Source organism: Theobroma cacao, chromosome 6 (genome assembly GCF_053813885.1).
Source record: "Theobroma cacao isolate CCN51 chromosome 6, ASM5381388v1, whole genome shotgun sequence".
Lineage (NCBI taxonomy): Eukaryota > Viridiplantae > Streptophyta > Magnoliopsida > Malvales > Malvaceae > Theobroma > Theobroma cacao.
This window is the reverse complement of record NC_142644.1, coordinates 25,896,276-25,922,621: the sequence shown is the minus strand read 5'-3', so window position 1 is coordinate 25,922,621 and position 26,346 is coordinate 25,896,276. Positions and strand designations below refer to the sequence as shown.

The 26,346-nt window shown below is 35.9% G+C and overlaps 2 protein-coding genes across 4 annotated transcripts; both read right to left on the bottom strand.

The window, feature by feature from the left end:
• Window positions 1-89: 89 nt before the first annotated feature.
• LOC18596264 (nuclear receptor coactivator) lies at window positions 90-8,760 on the bottom strand. 2 transcript variants are annotated; one of them, XM_018123493.2, is made up of 12 exons: window positions 8,176-8,760; window positions 7,462-7,543; window positions 7,296-7,360; window positions 7,094-7,174; window positions 5,952-6,032; window positions 5,360-5,521; window positions 5,173-5,271; window positions 3,708-5,083; window positions 3,174-3,394; window positions 2,925-3,064; window positions 2,195-2,233; window positions 90-2,107 (listed from the first exon to the last, which is right to left on the bottom strand). In XM_018123493.2, the coding sequence occupies exons 1-12, from the start codon at window positions 8,302-8,304 to the stop codon at window positions 476-478; spliced, it is 4,107 nt and encodes a 1,368-aa protein (XP_017978982.2). In that variant the 5' UTR covers window positions 8,305-8,760; the 3' UTR covers window positions 90-475. The 2 variants fall into 2 exon arrangements, with proteins under 2 accessions (XP_017978982.2, XP_007024697.3); XM_007024635.3 differs by having other exon boundaries at window positions 2,925-3,082; window positions 8,176-8,758.
• Window positions 8,761-9,214: 454 nt separating this feature from the next.
• Window positions 9,215-23,599, bottom strand: LOC18596262 (nuclear pore complex protein). 2 transcript variants are annotated; one of them, XM_088807506.1, is made up of 24 exons: window positions 23,291-23,599; window positions 22,169-22,554; window positions 21,129-21,198; window positions 20,467-20,580; window positions 20,200-20,233; window positions 19,941-20,066; window positions 18,770-18,928; window positions 18,403-18,495; window positions 18,148-18,315; window positions 17,691-17,789; window positions 17,279-17,514; window positions 17,122-17,179; window positions 16,367-16,455; window positions 15,983-16,111; window positions 14,866-14,988; window positions 13,776-13,874; window positions 13,491-13,679; window positions 13,114-13,285; window positions 12,861-13,017; window positions 12,477-12,679; window positions 11,708-11,849; window positions 11,261-11,421; window positions 10,641-10,757; window positions 9,215-9,858 (listed from the first exon to the last, which is right to left on the bottom strand). In XM_088807506.1, the coding sequence occupies exons 1-24, from the start codon at window positions 23,368-23,370 to the stop codon at window positions 9,790-9,792; spliced, it is 3,273 nt and encodes a 1,090-aa protein (XP_088663632.1). In that variant the 5' UTR covers window positions 23,371-23,599; the 3' UTR covers window positions 9,215-9,789. The 2 variants fall into 2 exon arrangements, with proteins under 2 accessions (XP_088663632.1, XP_088663633.1); XM_088807507.1 differs by having other exon boundaries at window positions 22,169-22,548.
• Between the last annotated feature and the right edge of the window lie 2,747 nt (window positions 23,600-26,346).

Genomic DNA, 26,346 nt, shown 5'->3' with positions numbered 1-26,346 from the left:
AGAATGAATTTTTAATTGATGAAGGTGAATTGTTTTTTGAATCTTTGCCTATCATGAACATGAACCATAAGTGTGATACTACAAGAAACTTTGTCGGAGGTAAAATTATAAACTTTTATTATTATGAGAAAAAGGGATTCAAACCCATCTCTTACAAGAAATTACATACCACCAATAATCAGTGCTAAAACTTCTCGTAGTTATTCATGCACCCCACAACTCGAAGTTTTTAGGATTTCAGAGGGGGCCGCTGCCCCCATTGTGAATCATCCGTGGATAGCATGGCACCAGGCGGCTCACGTATTAGCTTTTAACAGTTATCAAACAGTACCTCATTCCTTTTGATCAAACTGCTTTCCACTGACGGACCATCTGCCAGAAAGACTGTCTTTACAGATTCTTCCAGTAGAAGGATGGCTTATAACCACGGCCGCTCAACCATTAGCTTAAAAAAAAAAGTAGTACTCAGAACATGCTATGTATTGCCAACAGAGTTGCTCTTGTTCACACCAAGCTCCATAGGAGAATTTGTGATGCTACCAACTGAACCAAGGGTCTGGGAGCTCAATTGGGGGCTAGCTGGACAAGCCTCTGGGTTACCAGCATGGATAGCACCTGAGCTCAGTTGTGGACTCATGGGAGTCCTTTGATTCATTTGTTGTGGACTGGTCTGTTGCTGGGCTTGCTGTTGCTGAGATTGTTGGTTCAATTGTGGAATTCCCATGGTTGATGGTGAGCCTACCTGTGAAGGAGAAACCACAGCCTGTAGTGGTGAGGTTGTTTCTTGTTGCTGCTGCTGCTGTAGCTGTTGCTGCTGCTGTTGCTGTAGTTGCTGATGCTGCAGCTGCTGTAAGTGTTGCTGTTGTTGCTGTTGCTGCTGATGCTGCAATTGCTGCTGCTGCTGATGCTGCAACTGAAACTGTTGCTGATGCTGGTTCATGTAAAGGTTGTTCAACCCAGGCATCATCTTTGGAGGACCCATGGGCCCCATAGCAGTCCGTTGCATAGGGTTCATGTTAGCCTGGTTCAGATTCTGGCCCAACATTGAAAGACTCGCAGACCCCGGATGCAGCTGTCTGGCCCCAGACATCCCAGCTATACTTGATTGAGGATTGCCTAACATGTTTGCTCGGCCCATCCTCAATTTTGAAATGAGAGCCGCATGAGCATGAGCAGGTGTTAGTGGTCCGGGTCGAAGGTGCTGGCTTATTGCATTCGTAATATTTGAAGTTGGGTTAAGATTGATTGGGTTCTGGCCCATATTTCCAATGCCAGAAATAGGTGACATTGGAGCTGAGATTCCAGACCCACCAATTCCCCTTGCACCTCCAATTCCGATGGCATTGCCTAGGCCTCCAAGCCTGACCATGTTATTGCCAATGTTTCCCATACCTACAGCTGTTCCTAGTCCCATCATCAATTTCCTCTGCTGCTGTGGCTGCTGCTGTTGTTGATGCTGTTGTTGCTGCTGCTGCTGCTGCTGCTGCTGCTGTAACATCTGAAGCTGGAGAGGGGAATGTTTATTGACCATTTGATTACCCAACTGCATGTTTGAATTCTGCCCAATTGCATTCGAGTGTGAAAGAGGATTTGATGCAAGCATCATTGGTGATCTCTGGAAATGCTGATGCTGCTGTTGGAGCAAGGCATGTTGACTTTGCTGATGCTGCTGCTGCTGCTGCTGCTGTGATGCTTGTTGCTGCTGAGCTTGTTGCTGCTGAGCTTGTTGTGGCTGTGGCTGTGGCTGTGGCTGAAGTGCAGGTTGTGTATCTAGTTGTGGTGGCCTTGCAGGCATTGAAACCCCAGATAGGAGTCCTTGAGACATCTGTAAGGCCTGAGGGTTTCCAGGAGGCAGCATCCTAGTGTTTCCTAGCGCACTTGGGGATGAATTTATGGATATATTATTACTGCTATTAGGCTTTGCCACTTCATTGGTTGCCTGACCTGGAACAGCGTCAGCATACTGCTGCATTGTATGCTGCATATCAACTGCAGAACTGTTGGGAAAGGTTGCAGCAGAATTTTGTTGACTGCTTGAGGCCATTAGCACACAAGTTGGTTTTGCCTGGACATTATCTTCCACAAGGTGATGCCCTTCACGCAGCATCTGCACAATTTGGAATAAGATTGAAGTGAAAATAATCGTACCCTAAAATCTTTTAACTCCTAATATCAAGACTAATAGCAGACATACCAGTGAACAGAACTGTCCCGCAAGCAAGTCTGCCAAGTGCTGTTGCAGGATTAATCAGATGAACATGTCAGAAAAACAACACAGAAATTCTTGCATAAACAAGAAAAGCGGAAAATACAAAGGTTCAATTGTTCAAACTGCAAACTGCAGTGACGCACAAAATTTGATGCTTGCTATATTGTTACTTGTTAGCCATTCATCCCTTTAGCCTAATTAATAAACCCAGAATGGGATGACGTAAAATACCAGCCAAAGAGAAACTTTCTTAATAAAACAATTGCATATTAGACTAACTCTTTCTATTCTTCTTGATATGGTTGAAGTCTGCAACTGAGTTTGACACAGAAAAATATAGGCTCAAAAGAAAACATGAATTAAACTGAACATGGTGAGGAATAGATATCTAAATTGACAGGGAAGTGAAGTAAGATTAGTTGATGATTAGACAAGCGGGAAATCCTCTAAGATGCACCAATGGAGATTAAGAATATGTTGAACGCGCACCAAAGATAATATGTTTGTAAGACCAGTAAGCAACCCAAAAGTACACCAGTGAAAATTTACGAGTTGAGTGCAGAAAGAAAAAAATATTAAGAAAAAACTCTAAAATAAAGTAATGGCATAGACTTTCTTTTACCACCCAAAAACTGAGACCTGGCAGTTTTCAATCAGTCTAAAAGGCATGCTCTTCTTTTAGGACTGCAAAATTCTAACAAGAAGACGAACTTACAGTATTTGGAAGCATAGGAAAATGAGAAATATAATCCTCTGCACCAGGAATGTCACCATCATCTATGTCTCCATAAAACATTGCTACAGTCCCATCGGTTGGTTTCTCAGACATTATCATTCTAGTCCGTACCCTAGGAACTACAGAAACGACATTCCCTGTTAAAGTAGAGCAGGGTTAAGGCAAGGGGGATAAACCACTAAATATTTGAGGGGGGATCAGAATCTGACTAGTAACAACAAAACAAACCTTGAACAACACGGTCAACCTGCACAAAATTTAAGATTCTTGTCTTGTATGTATTCATGCTGCCACCAAATAGTGACTTTGATAGTGGAGTTGAACTGTCTTTAAAATCCTCATTAATGGAAACACTGTTTAGACAGGTTGATACTTGTTGAGGAGAATGTGTGCTGGGTTTCTGGATGTGGTACTCATCAACCTTCTTCTTTTTTCTGTTGAGTTTATACCTGGAATTGAAACCATAATATTTTTATTGTCATCTATACAACTTTACTTCCTGAAAACTATGAATAGTACCAACCAAGCAGGTGTCATAATATAATAGTCCTCCCATCCAACTTTCATCTACTGATGTCACCCCAGGAGAACTAAACAAACATCTAGGAAAAGCATCATAAAATAAGAGGCACTAACATTCTATAAAGTTTGAGCAAAGATGATGCTAACACTATATACAGCATTGAAACAGGAACATATTTATTCAATGGCTAGAATCAATCACAAAATTCCAATGCAGTAGTAATTCAATTCAGATCATACCTCATAGTCACAATTTCAATCTTTGAGAACCTTTCAAGTATTGATTGATCAGCCAAAGGTGGGGTTCCAACAGAAGGACTGCTTGCATTTAGTGGAACACTGATATTACTAACACTTGCAGGAGATCCAACTGCATTAATTGCTGGGGTCTTGGGGAGGGAATTTGATCTTCGCTTAGCAGCAACTTGAGCCTGGTGTTGTCGTTGCATAGAATCATTTGCACTTGAAGTCAAAGATGGGGTACCACCAACAGCAGGAACTGAATTAACAGCTGCCTTCTCCTTTTGAGATGCTCCAAGTGCAGTGGTTGTTGCAACAGCCCCAAAGTGAGGTCCTATGGAACCACTTGAAAATTCCCCAGATTTTGATGATAACGGAGATTGAGGCAAAGCCCCACCCGATAAACGTGGACTTTGCACTGATTTCCTTTTTTGGAACTGTTCATCCTTTCTCGCATCTTTCTCAACATGCTGATTAATATTGTTCCAAGGTGTTTGAGGGAAACCAGGTCTCACATATCCATGTGGTAATCTTGGTTGAAGTCGTGTCTGCTGTTGGTCCAAATGGTTAGTATCACTTTCCCGATTGAGCTCAGAGCCATCCAACTTGTCTGGATCAAATGGCTCTTCCTTGGCACCATATCTCAATGCTTGCTGTCCTGCAGCAAATGGCATTGCACCAGCCTCCTGATTCACAACCCCTTCAAAAACCTGCTGAGGATGCTTCTGCATGCCCACATTTGCATATTGAATTCCTCTTGCCATTGCTTGCTGGGGCAGCAACATATTCTTCCAGGTCATATCTGGTCCATGGAGGCCATCCATATGCGGCCCAATTTGTTGTTGTGGAATCCCATCTGGTCCCACAGCATTAAGCCTGTTTCTTTTATTAAGGCCAGATAAGGGTGACATCGGACCATCTGGATTCTCTCGCTTTCCAAGAAGAGAAGCACCAGAGTTTATGCTGTCAGCATATGAGATTGTCATGTCCTGCCCAGCAGGGGAGGCGGTTGATGGATTGACAAAGGAGCTAGACCCATGATCCTGCATGCTTCTTGCATTCACAACCCCCATTTGATACCTCGGTGACTGGGATGTCATCGGAAGTGCTGGAACAGAGGAATCTTGCACAAAACTTTTAGGTCTTAATGCTAACATATTGTTGGAAACATTATTCTGAGAAGTCAGATTTTCCTGGACTTGTTGTGGCATCAAACTCCCTGAAATAATTCCTGCCTCTCCCAGCCTGCCATTGGAGCTTTCTGGCACTCTGTCTGTGCAAACCTTCTTGCCATGGATCTTACTAGCAGAGGTGACAGTAACTTCTGGAGCATGCCTCAATCTCTTTCGTCGCAAGCTACAAGAAGCAAGGTTGAGCTGCAAGTTGAACATGGTTAAGTGGTTAAGAAAGATAAGATCGATTGCTCAAAGCAGAAGAACTTGAGATTACTGTCTGAACTCATTACCGTAGTTGGAAAGGGGTTAGTACAAAGCCTCTCCAGTTTGGGAGTAGGATCTAAAAAAAGCCGTGGTTGCAAGGCTGTCAATATCCGAGACTCTGCTTCCTGCAGTCAAAAGAGAATTAAATGTATGCCAGCTTAGCAACATGTAAAATAGTAATTTGCAAAGGATGGAGGAGCTGCCTCAATGTACCATTAATTCACCATAAGTCCATGAATTATCTGAGCTCAATGGAATATCCTTCACTACATTCTCCAAAGACATCCTAAGGCGCACTTTATTGATGATAGGGGATCCATCCATAGATGGGATGGTAGACACTTGTTGAGGTGCACTTTTTCGATAATCTCGCACCTTCAAAAGGAAAATATGAATTTTAATTCCTAAATATGAGTTCATTGGATGTAAAGTACCTATGATCTAATAATTATAGATGGAAAGTATTTAAAAGCACAAACTGCTACCTACCTCTGTTGATAGACCAACAAAGAAGTTAAAATTATTTTTTCACAAAATGCAATGCTGGAATTTAAAAAGAAAAATGAAAAGGGTAGAGATGGTGTTCTTGTGAGTGATATGTAAATACAAACAGTAGTGATAAAAAGTTAGAGCAGGGTTCAAGGGTTGATACAAGTGAGTTGAAACTTGCTTTTATAAACACTCATGGCAAGACATCTGGTAACAGAAAGGAACTGGCACAGATGCAATGGAATGAGGTAGAATACGCTCGACTTATTACATAAAATGATACAGAGAGGTAAAGTATGATAATTTTATTACTCACCTCACATACGAGTGTCCCATCAACATATTTGCATGGTATATCATCCAAAATATCTCCTGGCAATCGTCCAGATTCAATTGCCTTCAAGCACATTCACACATAATTGGGGAGAAAAAGTATAAGAAAAGCTTATAGTAAGAGAAAAATATTATGTAAGAACATACAAAGAGTAATTACACTGCAACTTCAAGGTAATATCAAGTAATTGCCTCATTTAATTAAGACAATTCTTCCTGAAAACTAAATGATTTAGTTTCTCAAACCAAGTTTGGAGACATGAGTGGGTTAAATCCACCAGCAAACCAATCAAATCATAAAGGGTCAATTTGGATGTTACTTTTAATACTTGCTTTTTGCTTTTTGTTGACTTAAATTTTGCTAAAAACTATAACTAAATGGTAAAAAGCAAAATCAAAGTTCTCAGCATAAAAAAAAAAGGCAAAATCATACTTGATTAAACAAGAAGAAATTGCTAAAATGAATTCAAACATCATGCTTCTACATAAACGCAAAGCCATGCTATTTCATATCCATGAAAGTCTTTTTCTTCTTTTCTTTTTCTTTCTTCAAAATATGTTTCACAATTGTATCAAAAAGCATTGAGAGTAGCAAATTAACAACCATACATAGTTACCATTTATCAAAGGTCAATATTCTCCTATCTTTTGAAGAATAAAAAAAAATGCATGAGCTAGTCCCAACTCCCAAGCCCAAATAAAGGAAGTTCAAGTAAGGTTACCAGGCAATATAAAATTATGGTCACGTATTATGAAGATTGTTTTCTCAGATCATTAAGACATTAACCAAGGACACACTACTTTGTCAACCCACCTTTTACAGATAATTGATGCAAAGAATGGCCTACAAAAAGGAGATCTTGCTATCCAATCCACTATCCACCAAGGCTCAATGAATATGGGACAATTCTTTTGCTAACCAAACCGATGACCTTTGCTAACTGAACCATTTAGATAGTAGATTTTATTCTTTACCATCTAACAATGAACTTCCAAAGTGTACCCAAAATATATTTGATATAGGAGACCCCATTTTACAACATTCTAGGAATAAAAATAAAGATAAAAAGTAATAAGAAATAGGCAGAAAAAAGAAACAGAAATAAGATTAGATTAAACACTCACTGAGAAGAGAGTTTCAGATGACCTATCATATGGATGCAACTTTGGAGCATCCTGAACAGTAGCCTGATGCAAAGCCTCCTTCTGAAAATTTGAGAATTGCTTAAACTTAAAAGTGACTTATAAGATGGAAACAAAAAAATCTGCCCTATCAGTAAGCTTTCTTCTAATGAATAGAGTATCATTAATACTGTCTTAAACAAACCTCTGGGGGTTTTCCAATAGAATATCCATCTAGGTACAGGTTCAAGGTGAAGGAAATTTCATGGTCTGCAAAAACAAGAAAGAACCAAAACATACGGAATCTGAACATTATCAACTATATGGAGAGGGAAAAATAAAAACAAAAAAACACTAATTTTGACTTCAACCAGCGGGAACACGAAGCCTTTCATCAGAAACAATTGATTGAGACACCCCACCAACACGCTCACCACCTTCAATGACATCACCCTAGATCAACAAACAATCCAAATGATCAGAGAAAAAAAAAGGGGGAGGCGGAAGCACATAAACTATTTTTTATCCCTATTGCTTCATGGCTCAATTATTGGCTATGAATCAAACTAGATATAGAAGTTGTACTAAAATCACAACTTATACCAGTTATAAAGGAAGTTACAAACTTAAAACTAAACAAAATCCCATCAACTACAGCAACTATTACACCAAAAATATGAGGCTATTAAGTTTGCATAAGGGTTAAAAAGAAAAAGGCCAACACAATATTACATGAAAATAAAGCAATACGATCAAATCAAGCTCATTTTTTAGTTTAACACTTTGTGGAAAATTTTTATAAATAAATAAAACCAAAAAAAGCAACATTGCAATCTCTCTCTAACTTTTACCAGCAATCGACCAATAAAATTCCAGTAAAATAAAAAAATATATAATTTGTATTCTTAAAAAAAAAAAAGGGAAAATGGCAGGATCTGTTCGATGAATTAAACTAAGAAAACAAAACCCAGAATTTCCTTTACCAAAATTTCTCTTTTTTTTTGCTTTTTTCTTTTTTGTGTAATTTTCCAACAATATTTTTTAATCGGCAAGCTAAATGAAAGTTGGGTTTTTATAAAATTTACCTGGAGCTTTCTAGGCCGTGAGCTCTCTTTAGATTTCTCAGAGACATCATCAACTGAAACCTCTGATTGGAGACAAGGCTTCGGCTTGAACCTATTACCGGTTTTCGAAATCTTAAACGAAACACCCATGTAAAAGGCCTCTCTGCTTTATCAGAATTGAACCATGAGAAATTGAGCTTTAACGGTTTGTGTTTGGATCAAGAGAAAGTTAGGACCATGTAGAGACTTTAGACAATTAAGAGCCCAGAAAGAGTTATCGAGGAAGGGTGGAGAAAAATCAGCAAAGTTGTAGGAAAAAATATGGAGGGTTTAATATAGGCGAAATTGAGAAAGGGAGAGAAAATCAATTTAATAGTACAAATAAGGAGGTGTTTGGATGGGGAAGAAAGTAGAAGAAAAGAGAGGGGGAAACAAGAGGAAAGGGACGGAAGGGAAAAAGAAAAAACAGTTGGGGAAAGAGAAAACCCCAAATATTAGCTAGTTTTGCTGCAACCAAAGAGTCCTTTTAACTGAAACCAAGGTCTTTGGGAGCTCGGAATCCTTTCTTCTAAGCATCAAAATTGTAGCGCCCTGTTAACATTAGACGAGGGTGAGAGAGAATTTTGGTTCGGACCGTCCGGTTCGTTTCGGATCTCAGGCCTTAAAAAAATTTGTAAAAGAAGTCCAAAATAATGTGTAACTCCCTAATCTCACTTAATATTTGGATTTGTGTAAAACAATTGGTAAAGTTTGTAACTAAATAAAGCATAGCTTCCTTTGCTTCCCCCTTTGGTTGCACGATGCAAAGTAATTAGAAATAATCAAATAAATGCTCATTACAGAATATATATATATATATATATATATATATATATATATATATATATATATTCCAACCTTGTTATTAACCTACTGGTTTAACCAGTTTTGAACCTCCCTTTTACCAGTAAATAACACTGCAATTTGAGCGGTGGAAAAGCTTCAACCTTGTGCATTATCAAGATGAAACTTTAGCAAGAATGTAAGGATTGGATGAGGGAAAGAAAGAAGACAACAAATCTATCGCTTAATTATGCTTTGGAAGAACATCTTATTAGCATAATATCCTGTAAAAGATTATGGCCACAGCATTAGAAAAAACTGGAAAAGAAGACATTACTCAGATTCCTTTGAATGTTCAAAGAAAATTAAATTACAGATCAAGTGACTCTTTCCCGTACGGAAATCATGATTGGCTTGGTTTTAAGTTTTTCACGTCCCTTCTCTTTCTCTATTTCCACTTCTTTACCCTCAATTTCTCAAGATCCATGTCATGATCCAAACTACGTAGGTTCTGAACCTAAACTGTCATGTTATGCAGATCCAGGCTATCCAGAAAATTGAAGGTGTTCCTTGTTTCAGAACTCTCACCCACCCAGATAGAGGAAGAGGCGCATATAACTTTGTAACAGATCAGGTAAAGTATCATTTCATATAATCTAATTTACTACATTTGCTTCTTCTTCGTTTTCTGGTACTGAATAAAAAAGTATGTGGCCAAGGATGGGAGAGAGGTATGGCACTTTTCCACCACTGTCAGATTTCACCGCTGTGCGGCACAATGATGCAGAACCAGAATTTGATCCCAGCTGCTAATCAAGAGGAGAGCTCCTCCTGAAGCTCCATTTTGCATATGGAATATTCCCTCTCAAATAGTAAAAATTCCTGGTCATGAAACAGCAATAGTCATTTAAACAAAATTGTGATAGTCTTCAAGAACATAAGTGGCAAAATGAACAAAAATTTAGAGCAATAAAGTAATTTAAGGAACCATGCAATTCCAAGATGGATGAAATGAGTTAGCTGCCAAATACAACTTTTATATCATCAAAAACTATCACAGATTAGACAGAATTCAGTGACATACTCCAAGTAACGTCATCTTTTTTTCCTATTTTTGGTGATTGAGATGCCTTGATCTCATTAGGGTACAGGACCTACATCTTAAACTGTATGAAAATGCAATTTAACCTTTATGTCTGTAATAATTAGAGGCTTGCTTCATTTGAAGAGGTATAATTCTATGTTTTAGAACTGTCTTCTGGTACATACATAGGTTGATATGTCATACAGAGATTGGCATCACATACAAGGCAGAAAAAGGTGAAGTTATTGAACATGGCACTGGTCAACTATAGAGGGGAACCTAAAATTCTGAAGGTTTAGAATACTATTTACACAGGAGAAACACATTCGCAAATTACAAAATATTATTCTAAACATATTTCAGGTGAAACAATAATGGAACAAAAAGAGTGCACATATGAGTTGAGGGGAAGGGGAGTAGGTTTTGGGATCACATTGGTCATATCAAGTCCGTAAAGGATGTAAAATGACAGGTCGTAATCATGTACCACTGCTCCGACAGATAGAAGGATGAAAAGTTGATTAACAGGAAGGACCATATAAGCCCCTATTCGCATACAACCAATAATATATCCACTTACCTGCAATTGTTGCTGACTGAACAGATGGATGAACCCAGTCTCCAAACTTGAGACTAGTTCAATCAACCAGTCATGGCTTTCAGGAGGGTTACCTGACTCCATGAGTGAAACAGAAACCTGCAAATGAGTCAAGATATGGTAAAAAACAAAAATATTGACATGGCAAAAATTATGAAATATGCACTTCCACAACTGTCGGTTTCTTTTTTCCTTGTTTCTTGTTCTTGCTTGCATTAATTTTGCAAAACAATATTCCCACAATGATGTTACTATTTTTCTCTTGTTTCCAGTCCTCGGTTCTGTTCATTTTACAAAATAACATTAACAATAGTTGGTTAAAAATTAAAACAGGGCAGTATAACCCATCCCAAGAAAACAGACTCCTAAAGAAAAGAGCATAGTTGTTGATAACATGAGACATAAATACATTTTAAAGCTACAATTTTGATATGCTTTTTTATTCTTGCCTTTTCTTTCCCCTTTTGTCTTTTGGAAAATACTTCTGTTAATGAATCACCAAAAAAGCATTTTTCTAACTGCCTCTTTTCAGCTCTCAAAAGCACTAAGGTAATTTTTCTGTTGCTAAATAAGGGGCCTCAGTCTTCCATATAAAAGCTTACCTGCATGCATCGAAGAATGACTTCTGGAATACAACACCTACGACAGAGGCCCCGCACAATATATGTTGCTGGCCCCTCCAAAGAACCGTCTTTGCTTGAAAACCAAGCATCTAATCGAGATATCTCCATTGTAACTCCTGCTTGGAATCTAAGAAGCTCACCTGCATTACAAGTTCAATCAATACAGCAGAAAAGATTACCACTAAAGGCCATGTTCCCATTACTTGCTACTTGACAGACTATATTTCTTCTTTGGCTAGTTATTATATCATACAAGACTTAAAAACAATAGGTGCCTGCATCTAACAGCATGAATTTGCACAACCTGCATAACTACTCAATTTTTAATCTTTACTTCATAGTAAAGTTTCTCCCAAAGGTAAAACAGACTGGGAGTCTGCAACTGCACACCAAGCATGGCAGAACGGCATCTCCTTAGTTCCTTACCTTTGAAGCCAGCTGCCATAACAGCACCCAGAAGGCCGCCGTCATTGAGGATGTGTGAACCAATTCCGTCACCCTCTACCGCCAAGCAGTGCAGAACAACCTCAATACTGTAGCTGTCCCTTGAAGAAATGGCAACATTCACCTGCCCATAACAAAATAAGATCATGAAAAGGGACAATATTACTAACAGAAAATTTCATGACTATTAGGTTCATTAAAACCAGGCAGAAAATTTGGCCAAAATAATATATATTGGTAGTTTAAATCTTCTAATGAGGTTAAATCGATCCAAACCGTATTTATTTTCCTAACATCATTTTCCTTCCTTTACAGTTTGCAATGTTATCCACTAAGAATAACTCCTATCAGACCACAGCCCATATAAGTTGCTCTACTTTCTAATATCTAGAACTACAAGAATTCTTTTCCTCACTCAATCTCTAAAGCAAACCTACTCTCCCTCATACTTTCTCTCAAGGTTTTAGAGAAGCAACACTTTGGTGAATGATATCATCATCTAATCTAACATGCAACCCTTCAACTTACAAGCAATTACCACTACAATTAAGTGAAGTTGACATCTAGATTGTAGCCTCAAAATGATCCAAGGCATCCTTTTGCACAGATGCATATCTTGGAATTTACTCATTCAACATGATGAAATTATACCTTTTGGATTCTGAAATAAACAGTAGCATATGAGATCAACAATCTAATATCAGCATGGGCAACAAGGATGTTTATTGGATAACAAGATAAATAAGCATACCATTAACTGACGTTCGACGACAACTTCCTCAGTCACCGAAGAATAAAGTGCACTCATCAATGCAGCACAAACAGTAGCATCTGGACACATTGATTCACCAGAAGGCAGGCAGAGCATTGCAGTAGCATGCAGTTCAAGAAATAGAGGTTCTGTCGAGTCATTAACATGCTCCTCCACAGAAATCAACCAAGGGTTTTCTTTCCCTATAGTAAGCATTAAGATTATTACCCATCAAAGGCATCAATATGGTGAGAGAAAAGGACAGTTATAAAACATCCACCCTCAATGGAAGCAAAGCCATCGCATGCTTGCCAACCAAAATATCTCCCTCAGTCGGGAATGCTGCTCTTGTGCATCGAAGAACATATGATCAAATTTACTTACTCAGTAGCAATAACAAAGATAAATTCAATGTCTCTTTGGCTGCTTCGATTGCTCTTTGTTTTTCCTCTACTGAAAGTTCAACGGGAGAAACATCTGCATTGGCTAATTCAATTTTGAGCCAGTTGCGATATGTTGCATCACAGGAGTAGTATTCACTCTATTTAAAGATGAGAACACGGATAAGCATACAGACAAAAGTAAACAAAATATTATCAGTGCCAATAATCTATGTAGTATGAAAGCAAAAGCATACCCAGTCTTGAAACTCTTTCAGATTCTCAGAAACATAATCCTGAAAAGTATCAGGAGTTTCCGAAAGCTGCTTCAAAGGCTCAGCAAGAAGACTAAGTAATTCTTGTGCACCTATGGGCATGGCCGGCACTCTCCACATAGAAATCAGAGCAAACTCCCTGAACAATATATTGCTACAGGAAAGAAATGATGGTTAAATGTCAGACAGAGAACCTCTAAAACCAGGCTACATTAGAACTGAGACAACTTCAAGTAATGCAGAAATAGATTTCATAGTTAAAGCAAAATTAAAAATTCTATTTCACCATTCTAAACCAGAAATCAATTTACGACAATCAATTCAATACAGCTACCCAAAGAAGAACAGGAAAATGTTACCTGTGTATTAATGCTTGCAAAAGAAGTTTGGCACTAACATCTTTAACATTAGCAATCGTGGAGGGAGGTGTAAAGCAGAGCCATTGGACAACCAAAGCTTTTTGAAGACTCTGCAGCCTATGTTGCTCTGCAACATCAGATGATTCATCATATTTTCCAACTTTGGTTTCACGTGATCGTGACAAAATCCTGTTATCATGCCAAAACATTCCCATTTTAATTGAACCCAATGGATCACTACTGCCACAAACTCACATATATATGCTTCAGAAAACACATCAATACCTCTCAATAATTTCTTCAAAGCTTCCTTTCAAATCATCCCCTTGAGAAAATGGCAAATACTCCATTGCAGAAAGGAAGATTTTATATTTGACATGCACACTGTTGCCAAGTAAAGAAACATGAACATTGCAACTTTAAAACTAAGAACAAATGCCAACAGACATATGGAGAAAGACTTGTCGGCTCTTATGTTGCAATATCTTAAGGCAATAGCTCTACATTTTCTGCATCACTTTGACATGCATCTTAGCTGCTATCTTGAACTAAGATCAGCAATAAATAAAGGACACAAATGGTCTCCTGATATTTAAACCAGAGCCTGCAAAACTCCTCCAGACTAAATGCATCAAAATTAAAGAGAAAAACAAAAGAAACAATAAACAAAAAGGATAATGACATAAGATCCCACAATTCAGGCATCGGTTTGTGCCAAGCAGATTTAGAAATGAAGACAGCAAACAGTGATTCCAGCTGTCATTGCTTTTATCTCTCTCTATTTCCTTCTTCAAATTATTTTCTGCTTGTGTAGCTGTGTTTAGAAAAAAAATATATGGTATACAACGCACTCCCACCTTTATTTCGAGGACTTTATCGTCCTCAAACATGTGCATAGTTTTTTCTTCTCCTTTCACCTTTCTTAAATGTATCTTTTCCATTCCTCCCAGTCAGGACTACCTCACTTTCCTAAAAATGCTTAAGAAACAATTAACAGTAAGAATATATTCCAGACACAGCTACAGCCAGGACAATCCAATCACCTCCTTTGGCCAGAATAGTACTTCAGTCTAGTTGCTGCTTTTAATGCTTGTCAAGTTTTAGTACCATAATCAATTTTCTCACTGAAGACGGACAAAGGAACATTTTTTAAAAAAATAATTGAATTCAAAAGAGCAGGAGAAATTATTCATGGAAATACACCAGAATTTTTGTGAAAGAAAAACTAATGAGAAATATGCAAATCGCTATTGTCCACGAGGGCAAAACACACAGCCTTTAAGTACCAAATGATAAAAATAGGCCATCAACACAAATACTCAGTTACTGAAGAACAGCAAAGAAAAGAGGATAGGAAAAAGCATATAGCCGTTACCTGCTATTCAGCCTTAGCTCCATCATGTGCACAAAGAGGTCGATACAGCGATGATGTGCAAGCTGAGAAGCATAAATCCCAACCAATTCTTCATGATGCTTAGAGAATAGAAACATAGAGTACCTGAAATTTGATTTTCCAGTTAAGACAGTTAACAACCAAACTAAGTGAACTTATCAATACACTCAAGCTGGCGTCTCTTTTTCATATAGAACACATATTTATGGGCTTCTGCAACATGGCTAACAGCCTGAAGGAACACAGTATTATGCAAGAGATAGAATAGGCTGTGGGCATCAAAAAAGCTTAACAAACTAGAGTCATGCTCCATAACAAATTTTATGAAGACAGCTAGAACATGTTACACAACTGCCACAGCTCCTGATGCCTTATTATTTATCAAGAAGGAACATTTTATTGGAGAAAAATATCAGCACCAATCAAACAAAATTGATAACGGAAGCTTTTAGTAACTAACAACATGGGTGCTTATAAAAGAATGGGTTAGAAAAGGTCAAACTTCATAGCTCAACGTCTTCACAACCTCTATTCCTTTTTTACGTCAAAAGTTTCATCATCTGAAGGTTATGGGTTTCAATCAGTTCAGGTGATCTGTATTTAATTCCACATTGTTTTAGTTAAGACGCATTCCTTTTCAATAGGCTCCACAGACTTCCCAACATTTTTCATTTTTGGAAGAGCTAAGTGTCACACGAAACGCTTCAGAGGAAGCAGCCAAGGTGCTTCAATCCCGCATCTGGCAAGTAGGGAGATCTTGAAAGACTTATAACTGTGAGCGCTGCACACCCAATCTGGCTAGCCTTTTGGGGAGAGGATTATAACCCCATGGCATAAGCATTTAGAATTTCATTTTGCTCATTTGAATCAAGTTATCTCAACATAACGGACAAGAGAGAGAATCCACAAAAACTAGCAATAATTCGGCAGAATAATTTAATGCCTGCAGGTAGAAACAACAATTCAACACCTGTAGCACACATAACAACCTAGTTGATTCAAAAACTAGATATTTCATAGTCAGAACCACTACGCATTTCAAATTGCTCCACTCATAGTTATGACAGCTATGCTAAGACCAAAATTTAAAATTACTTACATGTGTAGAATACGATCACCAACAGTCATTAGCTTTTCTTTGAAAGGATCCTTCATTTCATCAGCAAGTAAATATCTAAGAACAAGCACTAGGTGTGCACCGAACCGAATCATCTGAGGATCACGAGGCCTAGAAGAAATCATAATGCACATGTCAAAAAGAATGTTTCTACACATCTCGGACATTAACCATTTATTTGACCTTTTCCTGACTACAATACCAAAATAGCCGACCTATGACCTTTGTTGAAAGCTCACTTACAAGAATTAGCTTTAGCTTAAGCAGGGAATGTGATAGAACTGGGGGCCGGTGTATTTTGGATTGCTATTGCTTCTATTTTATTAAACTTTAAAAGTGTTGATGTGGACTTTCAAGAAACACTACCTGGAGATGCTTTGATCGTCTTCTGAAGGGGCTATCCATGACCATATAAGCTCAAGGAGATGTGGTATATTCCCTAACATCAGATTCATCTGTCAAGCAATGTCAAGTTAGAGAGGCCACCAAAATATTTATTGGATTTAAAGAAATCCATTTAATAAATAAAAAAAGAAAGACCTAAGACATCAGTTTTATGTGCACTTATCTAGAATGAACTCCAAAAGCTCTAAGAAATAAAATTGAAATGAAAAATAAACTCTATTCATGTAAATGGTACTTAAATGTTTATAGAGACTTTGATACAGGAAGCAAAGCCTATGTAGCTAAGATCAGGGATTCAATGACATAAAGAGTGTGGAATTCCCAGCAAAATGGTAACAGCAAAGATTTTTAACCAAATATAAGCATTTTCTCTCGCTTAAGTGAATCAAAAGGGGAAAATCCCCCATTTGCAACCTGGCTAACTAAACGACTACCAGTTTTCTCTACATGCTAGAAGAGAGAACTTTTTAATTCACAATCCCACTGCAAAGAACTCCATATTTTATTATCTATAACAGCTAGCTTCAATTTTACTTCTTTCATTCCCCTCTCCCCGTTTTTATTTTTAAGTTTTTTTCTTCTTTTCTTTGATGGATCAGAAGGATTATTCTACAATGTTTTTAAGAAAATTATTTTACATAATACCATTGTCATCTACATTTCTGCAAACTTAGCATCAGACTAAAACCAAGTGTGAAAGTCTACTTGAAAGAAACCTCAATTTGTCGTTGCTGCTCCTTGCATCCTCGAGTAACAGCTTCATGCACCATTTCACTAAATCAGGGGAACAAAAGAAAAACAAAAGGATATAACAAATTAAACAATACAACGAAGGAAAACTTAATATTAGCAAAAAACACATTATAAAAATACCCTGAATGAAGCTTCCGAAGAAGGGCAGAAAGGTCTCTTGGTTGCTGGTTTAAAACTTGCAGTGGCCAATTTTCAGGTCCAGATCCAGGCTGAGAGGTACTATCAATTCCTTCAGGACTTCCATCAATACTATCTCCATAGCTTTTTAATTGTTCCATCCTGCCAGATTGTGAACGAGCTAATTCTAGATCTACCTGAATTTCAAGCCACGATTTGGCCATTGCCCAACAGGCTGTCTGTGAATATAACGGACATCAGATTTTAATGACTTGGTGATTGGTAAAGTTTAGAAAGAATATGACCATTTCACGAGGGGGAAAAAACATATAACAGAAAGCATCTTAATATGAAAAAGAACAGATAAGCATTTGAAAAGCCTCCTAAGAATGCTTATCTATTCAGAAAAGCATACCTCCCAGTCTGCACAGATCGGAAGCATGTGCTTCAAGTTGCTACATTGGGCTGCATAAACCGCTATTTCATATTTCCCACCATTTTGTTCAGAAATTCTCTATAAAAGAAGTATAAAAAAATAAAAGAGATATGTGAGGGGAAGAGAGAGAGAGAGAGAAACACTCCATTAATTCCTCAGAACTCAATTGAGCTTGTGCATCAACCACCATCCTTGCATTTTAAAGAGAGAGAGAGAGAGAGAGATGAAAACTTGCAAAAGCACCAAGGTCCGAACACCAAGGAATGATAACTATTATTTATGATGTCCACAAGAAAGGCACAGAGATAGAATCCAAGAGGTTAAAACTTAAAACTTGCAGGGATAAATGCTTCCAATAAAACTAGGTATTAAACATGTCTGGGACCATACTTAAAGTGGCAATAGAACCATCAAATACGATTGTAGTTATATTTACCTCTGAAGCACAATAGGAAGCCCATTTCCAAAGGCGCCATTGATGACCAATGCCGCCCTCAAGTTCAATAGCTTGCAGAGTTCTATTTTTTCCATTCTTCAGTAGTGCTTCAATAGAAGGAAATAGGTCCAACCCTCCAAATGGGCATATAGTTGCAGATCTCCATGGCTGCAAAAGTAAACTGCTTATCAGACAGTATGCAAATGGAACGAGTACATTATACTATATTCATTAACCTTGTCAAACTCTGAATACCTGTCCAGCAGAACGGCAGAGATCACATGCCTCTTCCAGTCTTCCAGCCCTTAACAGAGTCCAGACATCCTCAAGTAAAGACTCATCTTGTTTCTGTCAAGGAAAAAGGGTCACTGTCACAATAAACAAATAACTGATATTTTAAAGACTGTTATATATCTATCACGAGCCCCTCGAAGAAATCAGACCAAGACGGTCAAAAACAATACAAATATGTGCTTCTCACATACTATACATTTAAGAGCTCTCCCTCTCACTCTCCCTGTATTTAAAAGGGTGCACAAACACTGCACGTATCACACTGGCAGATAAAACTACATACAAAAGGAAGTCATTAAAAATTTTAGAACAGTTCCTGAGAGAGTACTTTATCGTCAGGCAGCTGATTAGCATGTTCCCGTGTTGGAGCATCAAAATCCAAGTGGTGAACAGTGTTAGCAGCAGAGGCACCCTTTTTAAGAAACCTCTGAGTGTGGTGCCAAATTCCAGAGTTGGGAAGATAGGTACCAACATGAGATCCTCGAACCTGCAGAAAAATAGAAAAATCCCATGTTAAAGAAATCCAACAGCATTGTTTAGGGGTATAATATGAAGCTTCATTTCAAGCAAAAGTAACCATAATCTAACAAAATTGACAAAAACATATGCATGCTCAACAGGATAAACCAGGAATCAGCCCTTCCTGTCCATAATTAAGTTGTCACTAAAAGGGAAAGGTTAAAGGTCACAGTTGTTATAAGTTATAAATTAAGGTCAATTATCCAGAGAACTTTTGTGTTACTAACCTTAGGCATAACTACCATAAACCAGCTACACATACTGAACTACAAGGAGAAAAAAAAGAGAGAGACAGAGAGAAGGGAACTGCATGGGAAGAAATGAGGCTGGGGTATAAAATAGGACATCAGAAAGGTGCATTCCTTCATGGGAGATGCCAATTTACCAAAGCTCAGATATACCAGCTATCCAGCATGAATGATGCCTTCCATGGAGGCTAAAAGTACAATCTTTCAAACAACATGTGTTACCACAATAATCCCATAAGCTACATGAAAGCTTTTGCTAATCTACAGAATCAATAATCATAAAACAAGAATGCTGCTTAGCATAACCTACAATATCAATGTTCATAGCCTTGACAACCCCCACAGTTATAGACTTCCAAACATTCCAGTTTGTTTCTAGCTCCAGTTAATGAAGTAAAACCAAACCTTTTCCAAACCCACTTATTGCTTATGACACAAAAAACCTTCTCAGAAATCAGATAACCAATCAAGCATGTCACATAAAAGAGATAAAAACAAAACATGAGAGGAGGAGGGAGGCAGGGATAGTGAAAACTGAAAGATTATTTTTTTCTGAGAAGTCACACCACATGTAAGGGCATGCTACTTGCTTTATAAAATCCTTATCACTATTCAAGACAATGAATGGAATGCTTCCTCCAACATCCAGTATGACAAAAGCACAAAAAATAAATAAGAATAATGATGAACTAGTCAACATAATCTATACTAGCAATAAATAAAACTAATCACCTTGCTTTCCAGATCAAGGGCTTTAGAGGCCAATCCTTCTAGCCATTGAACAATACAGAGGCACAATTGTGCTGTGTGATCATTCACAACAAACCGGCCAGCCTCTATATGCGATGTTGAAGGAGACTGTTGTAAGTTGATGGATTTAAATAAGAGCAAACCATTCACTTGAATTAGCAGGTAGTCAAAAGGAAATGCAACATTTAGTAGGGCCAAAAAACTAAGTTCTAAGGACAAAAAATTGAAAGGAAAAATATACCAGAAGGAGCTCTTCAGGGGGTTCATCGGTCACTGCAAGGAGTACAGAAACTGTCATCAACAAATCCAAAGCTCAAAGATGAAGTTTGCAGACAGTGAAAGTCAAAGAAAAACAACTATGGCAAAATATAATGCACACACTAAGAACAATGTGATTTGAGAAACAAGCAGCAGGATGACTTTGAAAAAAACTTGTTAACTAAAACAATCTTTTTTCTAAGAAATCAATTGTTGCCGAAATTTATCAAAGGCTAAAGACTTATTTCCTTTGCCATAAAGGTACCACAGGAGAGACCACGTAGCAGCCTCATCAAGCAGGAGCTGAGCCTTCTGTCTCATCAATTTGTCCTCTACTACCCGATGGCGTATGTTGGATCCATATCTGTGCAAGCAGCACATAATGATGGAGTTAAAAGGCCACCAAAGAAACTGATTGTACCTAATTTACATAGGTACTTTGACAAAGAAAATACATGAGTAGTGCCTCAGCATTTGAAAAACTTCCAAAACACCAGTCTCTATTACGTGATGCTTATGTGAAAAATGATAATGCCCACTTTGGCATCCCTACTCTCATATAAGACAGACTTAAAAGTATTATCTATCTATAAATCATTAGTATTTAAAAAAAAAAAATCTATAAATCATTATGGATAAACAAAAGCACGTTAAATGGAATACCATTGGATCTTCTTTTTTTCAAGGAAACCAGGGGGGGGGGGGGGAGGAGAACATAAAAAAAGAGGAACAGGGGATATGGCATACTAAAATAGACAGAATCAAGATGTAAGCTCCATATAGTAAGAAGAGCAAGTAGTAAAAAATTTGTAATTATAAGCATATCCATGGTATTTCATGCATGAGTATCTGTTTGCATTGCAAGATACACCTACGCCAACTTATAATTATACTTGATGGTACGCAACGCACCGAATTGACTCCGAAACATTCCGGCATGATCTCTCAAATTGTAAAATCAGATCCGGAATCGGGATTAGCCCTGGAAAATATGAAAAATTAACAATGTGAACATACATAACATGAATGGAGATGCCATATCAAGAAGACTACAAGAAACAACAATGTAATTCTAAATTACAGAGCAATTTATGGATAATCATAATACCCACACCACCAGGTTACTATCCACTTTTTTGTTTATGATTGCAACCAAATATTGGTGCTCCAAGATAGAAATATAAACATATTGATCAGTCAGTCAATGATGTGATACACTGTACACACATCATGAACCAGTAATTTAATTCTGTTACCATGAGTTTCCATATTTCTCCACTTAATAGCATTATATTTCTTAGAATGTAATATAGAATGAACTTGATGTACAAAAACTCAAAGTAAAACTTTAATCGTACACATGCATATGTAATGACCTTCCTCAGTCTTGCGTTGTCTAACACCTTCAAGCCAAATTTTATGCAAATATCAGTCTCCTAACTCCCAGAAATTAAAAGAGCTAAAATGAATCAAGGACCCCAAACAAATTGATGCAGGCACATATGGAAATTTATGAAAATTTATTTAGTATTTTAGTTAGTTTAGGATTTTATTTTATTTTATTTAGTTTGAGATTCTTTTTCCTATCTTTATTAGAATTTTAGTACTTTAAGTCTTTATTTAGGATTAGGATTACTATTTGATTAGGATTTATCTTAGCTATTATAAATAGGTGATCTTAGATAGAAGATTATTATCATCTTTTGTTATTTTGAATATTTATTCAAGAGGTTTTTTTGAAAACCCAATTATCTTTTTATTGTTCCAACACAATCAACCCTATTCTAGCCCTAATTGTTGAGTTCTAATTGCCCTAAACCTTTCGGCTATATCACAAATCCTGAGTACTGAAACTATCGTCATAGTTAATATTATCTTCACTTAAAAAAAATAGTTAAACAGTTTAAGCTTTGAGTCGTTGCGCTTAATATAGGTGATAGTACTTCAAGCACCTTGAAGAGCAGAATCAAGTAGAGATGCAAACAAAGCAAAGGTCGTGTCTCCATTATCAGCCGATAAATCCTCCTCAATCTTGCAAGCTTTTAATGCATGACTTCCTAATCTGCGGATTGAATCAACACCATCATCAGTCTCTGCAATTCGATGACCATCGTGTAATGGTCTCCTCTTAGAAGCTGATCGTGTCATTGCAGGTGTTCCTTCAAAATAATCAGTATCAAAGCTCTCAGCCTCTTGTTTGATGTTTTCAAGAAGAAGTGCAGCGTTAGTTGGGCTGTGGATAATCGGTCCCTCATACAACAACTTAGCTTCACTGAACTTTGAGACCCCACTTTCTTGCCGTGGAGATATGCTTGAACTTGAGTTTCTTTTCCTGCAGCTAGTCCATATTAAATAATCCACACAAAGTAAGATTTAATGGAAGGAAGCAATACCCAAATTCAACAATATAAAGAACAACCTAAAACAGCCAATATAAACATCTCATTTTTTTCTCTTTTCCTCCATTTTTTTCCAGAGTTCCCCCTGCGTCTCTTCTTATCTTATTGTTTTTAATTTCCACTTCTCAAGTCTTTAATCAACAGAATCCACTTTTATATCACCTTTTAGTTTCTATTCATCTTCACTTTTCCATTTTGCATTCCTTTTTGTTCCTTTTTTTTTCTTTTTTTTTCTTTTTGCGTTTTCTAATGATCAATAATATTCATACATAAAAGTTAAAACCATTCATTCTTCTCAATAAATAAAACCTTACTTAGTATCAACAATTCAATCCAAAGTCTCAATATCAAAACCCCTTCCACATCAGCCCTACTCAAAACCCCAGTTCTAACAATTAACAATGAACAAAACCATCACCAAAACAAACAAAACACGTTACTTGTGAAATGGTTTTCATCGAACAGGCTCGAACCCCATCAATTTCTAACGTTAAATGCAATTCCCAATACTGAAAGTAGTAAGAATAAAAAAAAGACACTCGAACCCAGAAAACCCTAACGAACCAATGCAAAATTTCATATTATAGAGATACAAATAACTATACAAAGATGTATAGCATTTTTATGTAAATAAAAATAAATTAAAGCAAAACAATGGCATTATTAAAACCGTACCCATAACGTCGAAACTTTTCCCTGGCGAAGTCATCTTGAGGGTCAAAGTAGCTAGGAGACGTCTCCATTTCCACGTCCATAACGGGCCTTGCAAGGAGAGCGTTTTCTGAACTTCAAAAAAATAAAGTTTTTAAATCGCAAGAAACGCTGGGATTTGAGTGGATTTGAGCTTTTGTTTAGAAACTAAAGAAGAAACTTTAATTTAAGCGCGGGAATCTGAGCTAAACGAAAAAGGCTAAAAAAAATGAGGTGGGTTTAAAGAAAAACCCTCGACTCAGTGAGACCTGAGTAAGAGCTACGGCTATAGGAACATGAGTCAGTTTCTTTTGTTTTAGGCCAGAAGTGGTCTCCTCAAACGCACCGTTTTAAATACCATGCAATCCGCACCGTTTATCTGTTGGCATTTTGGAAATCATCCTCACAGTCCTCATACTGTATTGGGCATTTTTTTTTGAAAAATTTGATTCAAAAATATTGCCAGTTAATTGTTAATAATTTAAAGAATCTTATTAAGGATTAGTGTCAATCATTTAACTTAAAAAATAGAAGTTTAAACGCCTAAGAGAAAATGTTTAATATAAGTGTCTTTTCATTAACAAAAGATAATTGTAAATTTATTATAATTCTCTTTTAAGGAGTGTTTTAAAAGAATTTTTTAATATTTCTTTCATATAATGTTTTAAAAACTTATCAACTATCTGATTAAGTTTTTATATTTTTATTTTGAAATAAATAAATTTTTATAATTAATAATTATTTATTTATTTTTAAAATTTTATTTTATCATTTTATATTCATATGAGATTAATGTGAAACGTAAAAATATCACATTATCATATTATTATGTCACATCAGTATCACATGATATAAAATATCTAAATTACATTTTAACTAATAACAATTAATTAAGTATTAGTAATAAATACCTATTTGACTCAAAATAAAAAATATAATAATTTGAGTAAACATAAAAAATATAAAATTTTATTTAAATTTTTTTTAATAATTTAAGAGTTTTTTAAGATATCATGTCATTTTAATATTTCTATTGTTATAAACCCCTTTCAAAGTTACTAAATATAATTAAGTGATATTTCCACCCAATACATCATAAATAATCATATTAATTATTAATCATTATACTTAATATTAAAATATTACTATAATTAAGCACATCAAAGAGTATTTTTAAGATATTTGTTAACAAATTCATTAATTATTTATATTTAATTAGTTTGGAAATCAATTCATCCTTCACTTTAGATCCTTAATTATAAATTCAAAATTCAAAATTCAATAATTTCATTGCACATAAGCTAAAATTGCTAATGTTTCTTAAATAGGGTTCACTTTTCAATGCCTATAAACACCGGTTAAAGAAGCATTTAAGTTGTTTATTGGATGAAAAATATTTGATAATCAATTTATTAATTAAATTTTTTTGTCTAAATATTTAATGACTAAAATGCTCATGAATATTTCTTTTTCAAAATATTCCCTTGAGTATTTTTTTTAATAAACCTCTCAAACAATTAAGAACATGTGTTTTACTTTATTATTGTATTCCTTATGAATTGTACATGAAATTGTCATGTATAGTCTCATTAATAAATAAACTTTAAAGTTGGAAATTCTTAAAAAAAAATTAATAATCAAAAATTTTAAAATATTTATTTTGAAAGATTTTTGAACTTTTATATTTGCACATGTATGAAGCGGCCTTTTATGATTAAGTGATAGCACCACACGCCGTTAATATATCAAATCTAAACTCTTAATAATAAAATGAATTTTTTGGATAAAAAAAGTTGAACTCCATCATTAATTTTTTTAATGATAAGCTACATGTCTTATAGTTTCAATTTCCTCAAGTGTGTAATTTATTTTTTTCAATATAGCACCAAGTGAATATCTTTTTTTTTCTAATTAATTTTCTATGAATAACTTCTATTCCCATTAGAGTTAAGTTATTAATTTTGTCTAGTAAAATTTTTAAAATACCGTCAATTCAAAAGTAGCATATTTATTCACATTTAAGAGCATTTTTATAATTTTATTGGGTAAAAATTAAGAGTCTAATCCTTTGCAAGAATAAAATATCTATAAGGTACTAGTAAAAAAAAAATCCATAAAATCTTTGTTTATATCTTAAACTTTAAGAAATTCAGGCAAGCATGAATCTCATGTTAGTATCGGATGTCGTGCGTACAATTAATAATATAGACATACTCTTTTAGGCTTTATTTGAACTGTGAAACTTTTTGAGAAAAATAATTAAAAAAATTTTGAAAAAAGAAAACCTGAAATGGAAGATATTTGTAGAATTGATGAATTAGAGCCCTTGGTAAATAAATTTCTCATTCCATGGTACTTTTTGGATTGTAATTTGAAAGAAAGAAAATGCACGGTACATTTTTTAACAAATTCCATGCATTTCAATATTGTCTATAAGGAGGTGTTTGGTAGATGAAAAGTGAGAGACATTCTTTACAAGTTGTAGAGTATCACATTACAGTATTTGATTGATGTTTTGAGGATGGGAAAGTAAAAAAAATTTTGTTCCCCAACTTAACCTTTTAACCCTTTCTCTCTTTCCTACCTTCTTCACCACTTTCTTCCTTCTTGCCTTCTGGCTTTTTCTCTTTCTTCTCATATTGGCTTCTTCTCCTTCTTCTCACTGCTCGTAGGAAGGATAACCCGTTACTAACACATTTGGGTCAAAATTGAAGAGATTGAGAGTTTAGATTTTATGAAATCCTAATTTAAATTTTCAAAAATTTATAAATGTTTTGAGATTAATTTATATTTTTGATATCGAAAATTAAGAAAGAAACATTTAAATGGTTTAGAATGAAGGAAATTTACTAAAGAATTGAGAGGATTTGAGAGGAAAATGTATTTAGGTGTCACTGTTTGAGAGAAAGAAAGTGTCAAAGAACGTTTAAAATAATACATCTATTGATAGATAAGAATAGATTATATTCAAACTTTTAATAGCAGGTATCTATATATCGATAGATTATGTGATCTATCGATAGATTTTTTTTAGATAATGT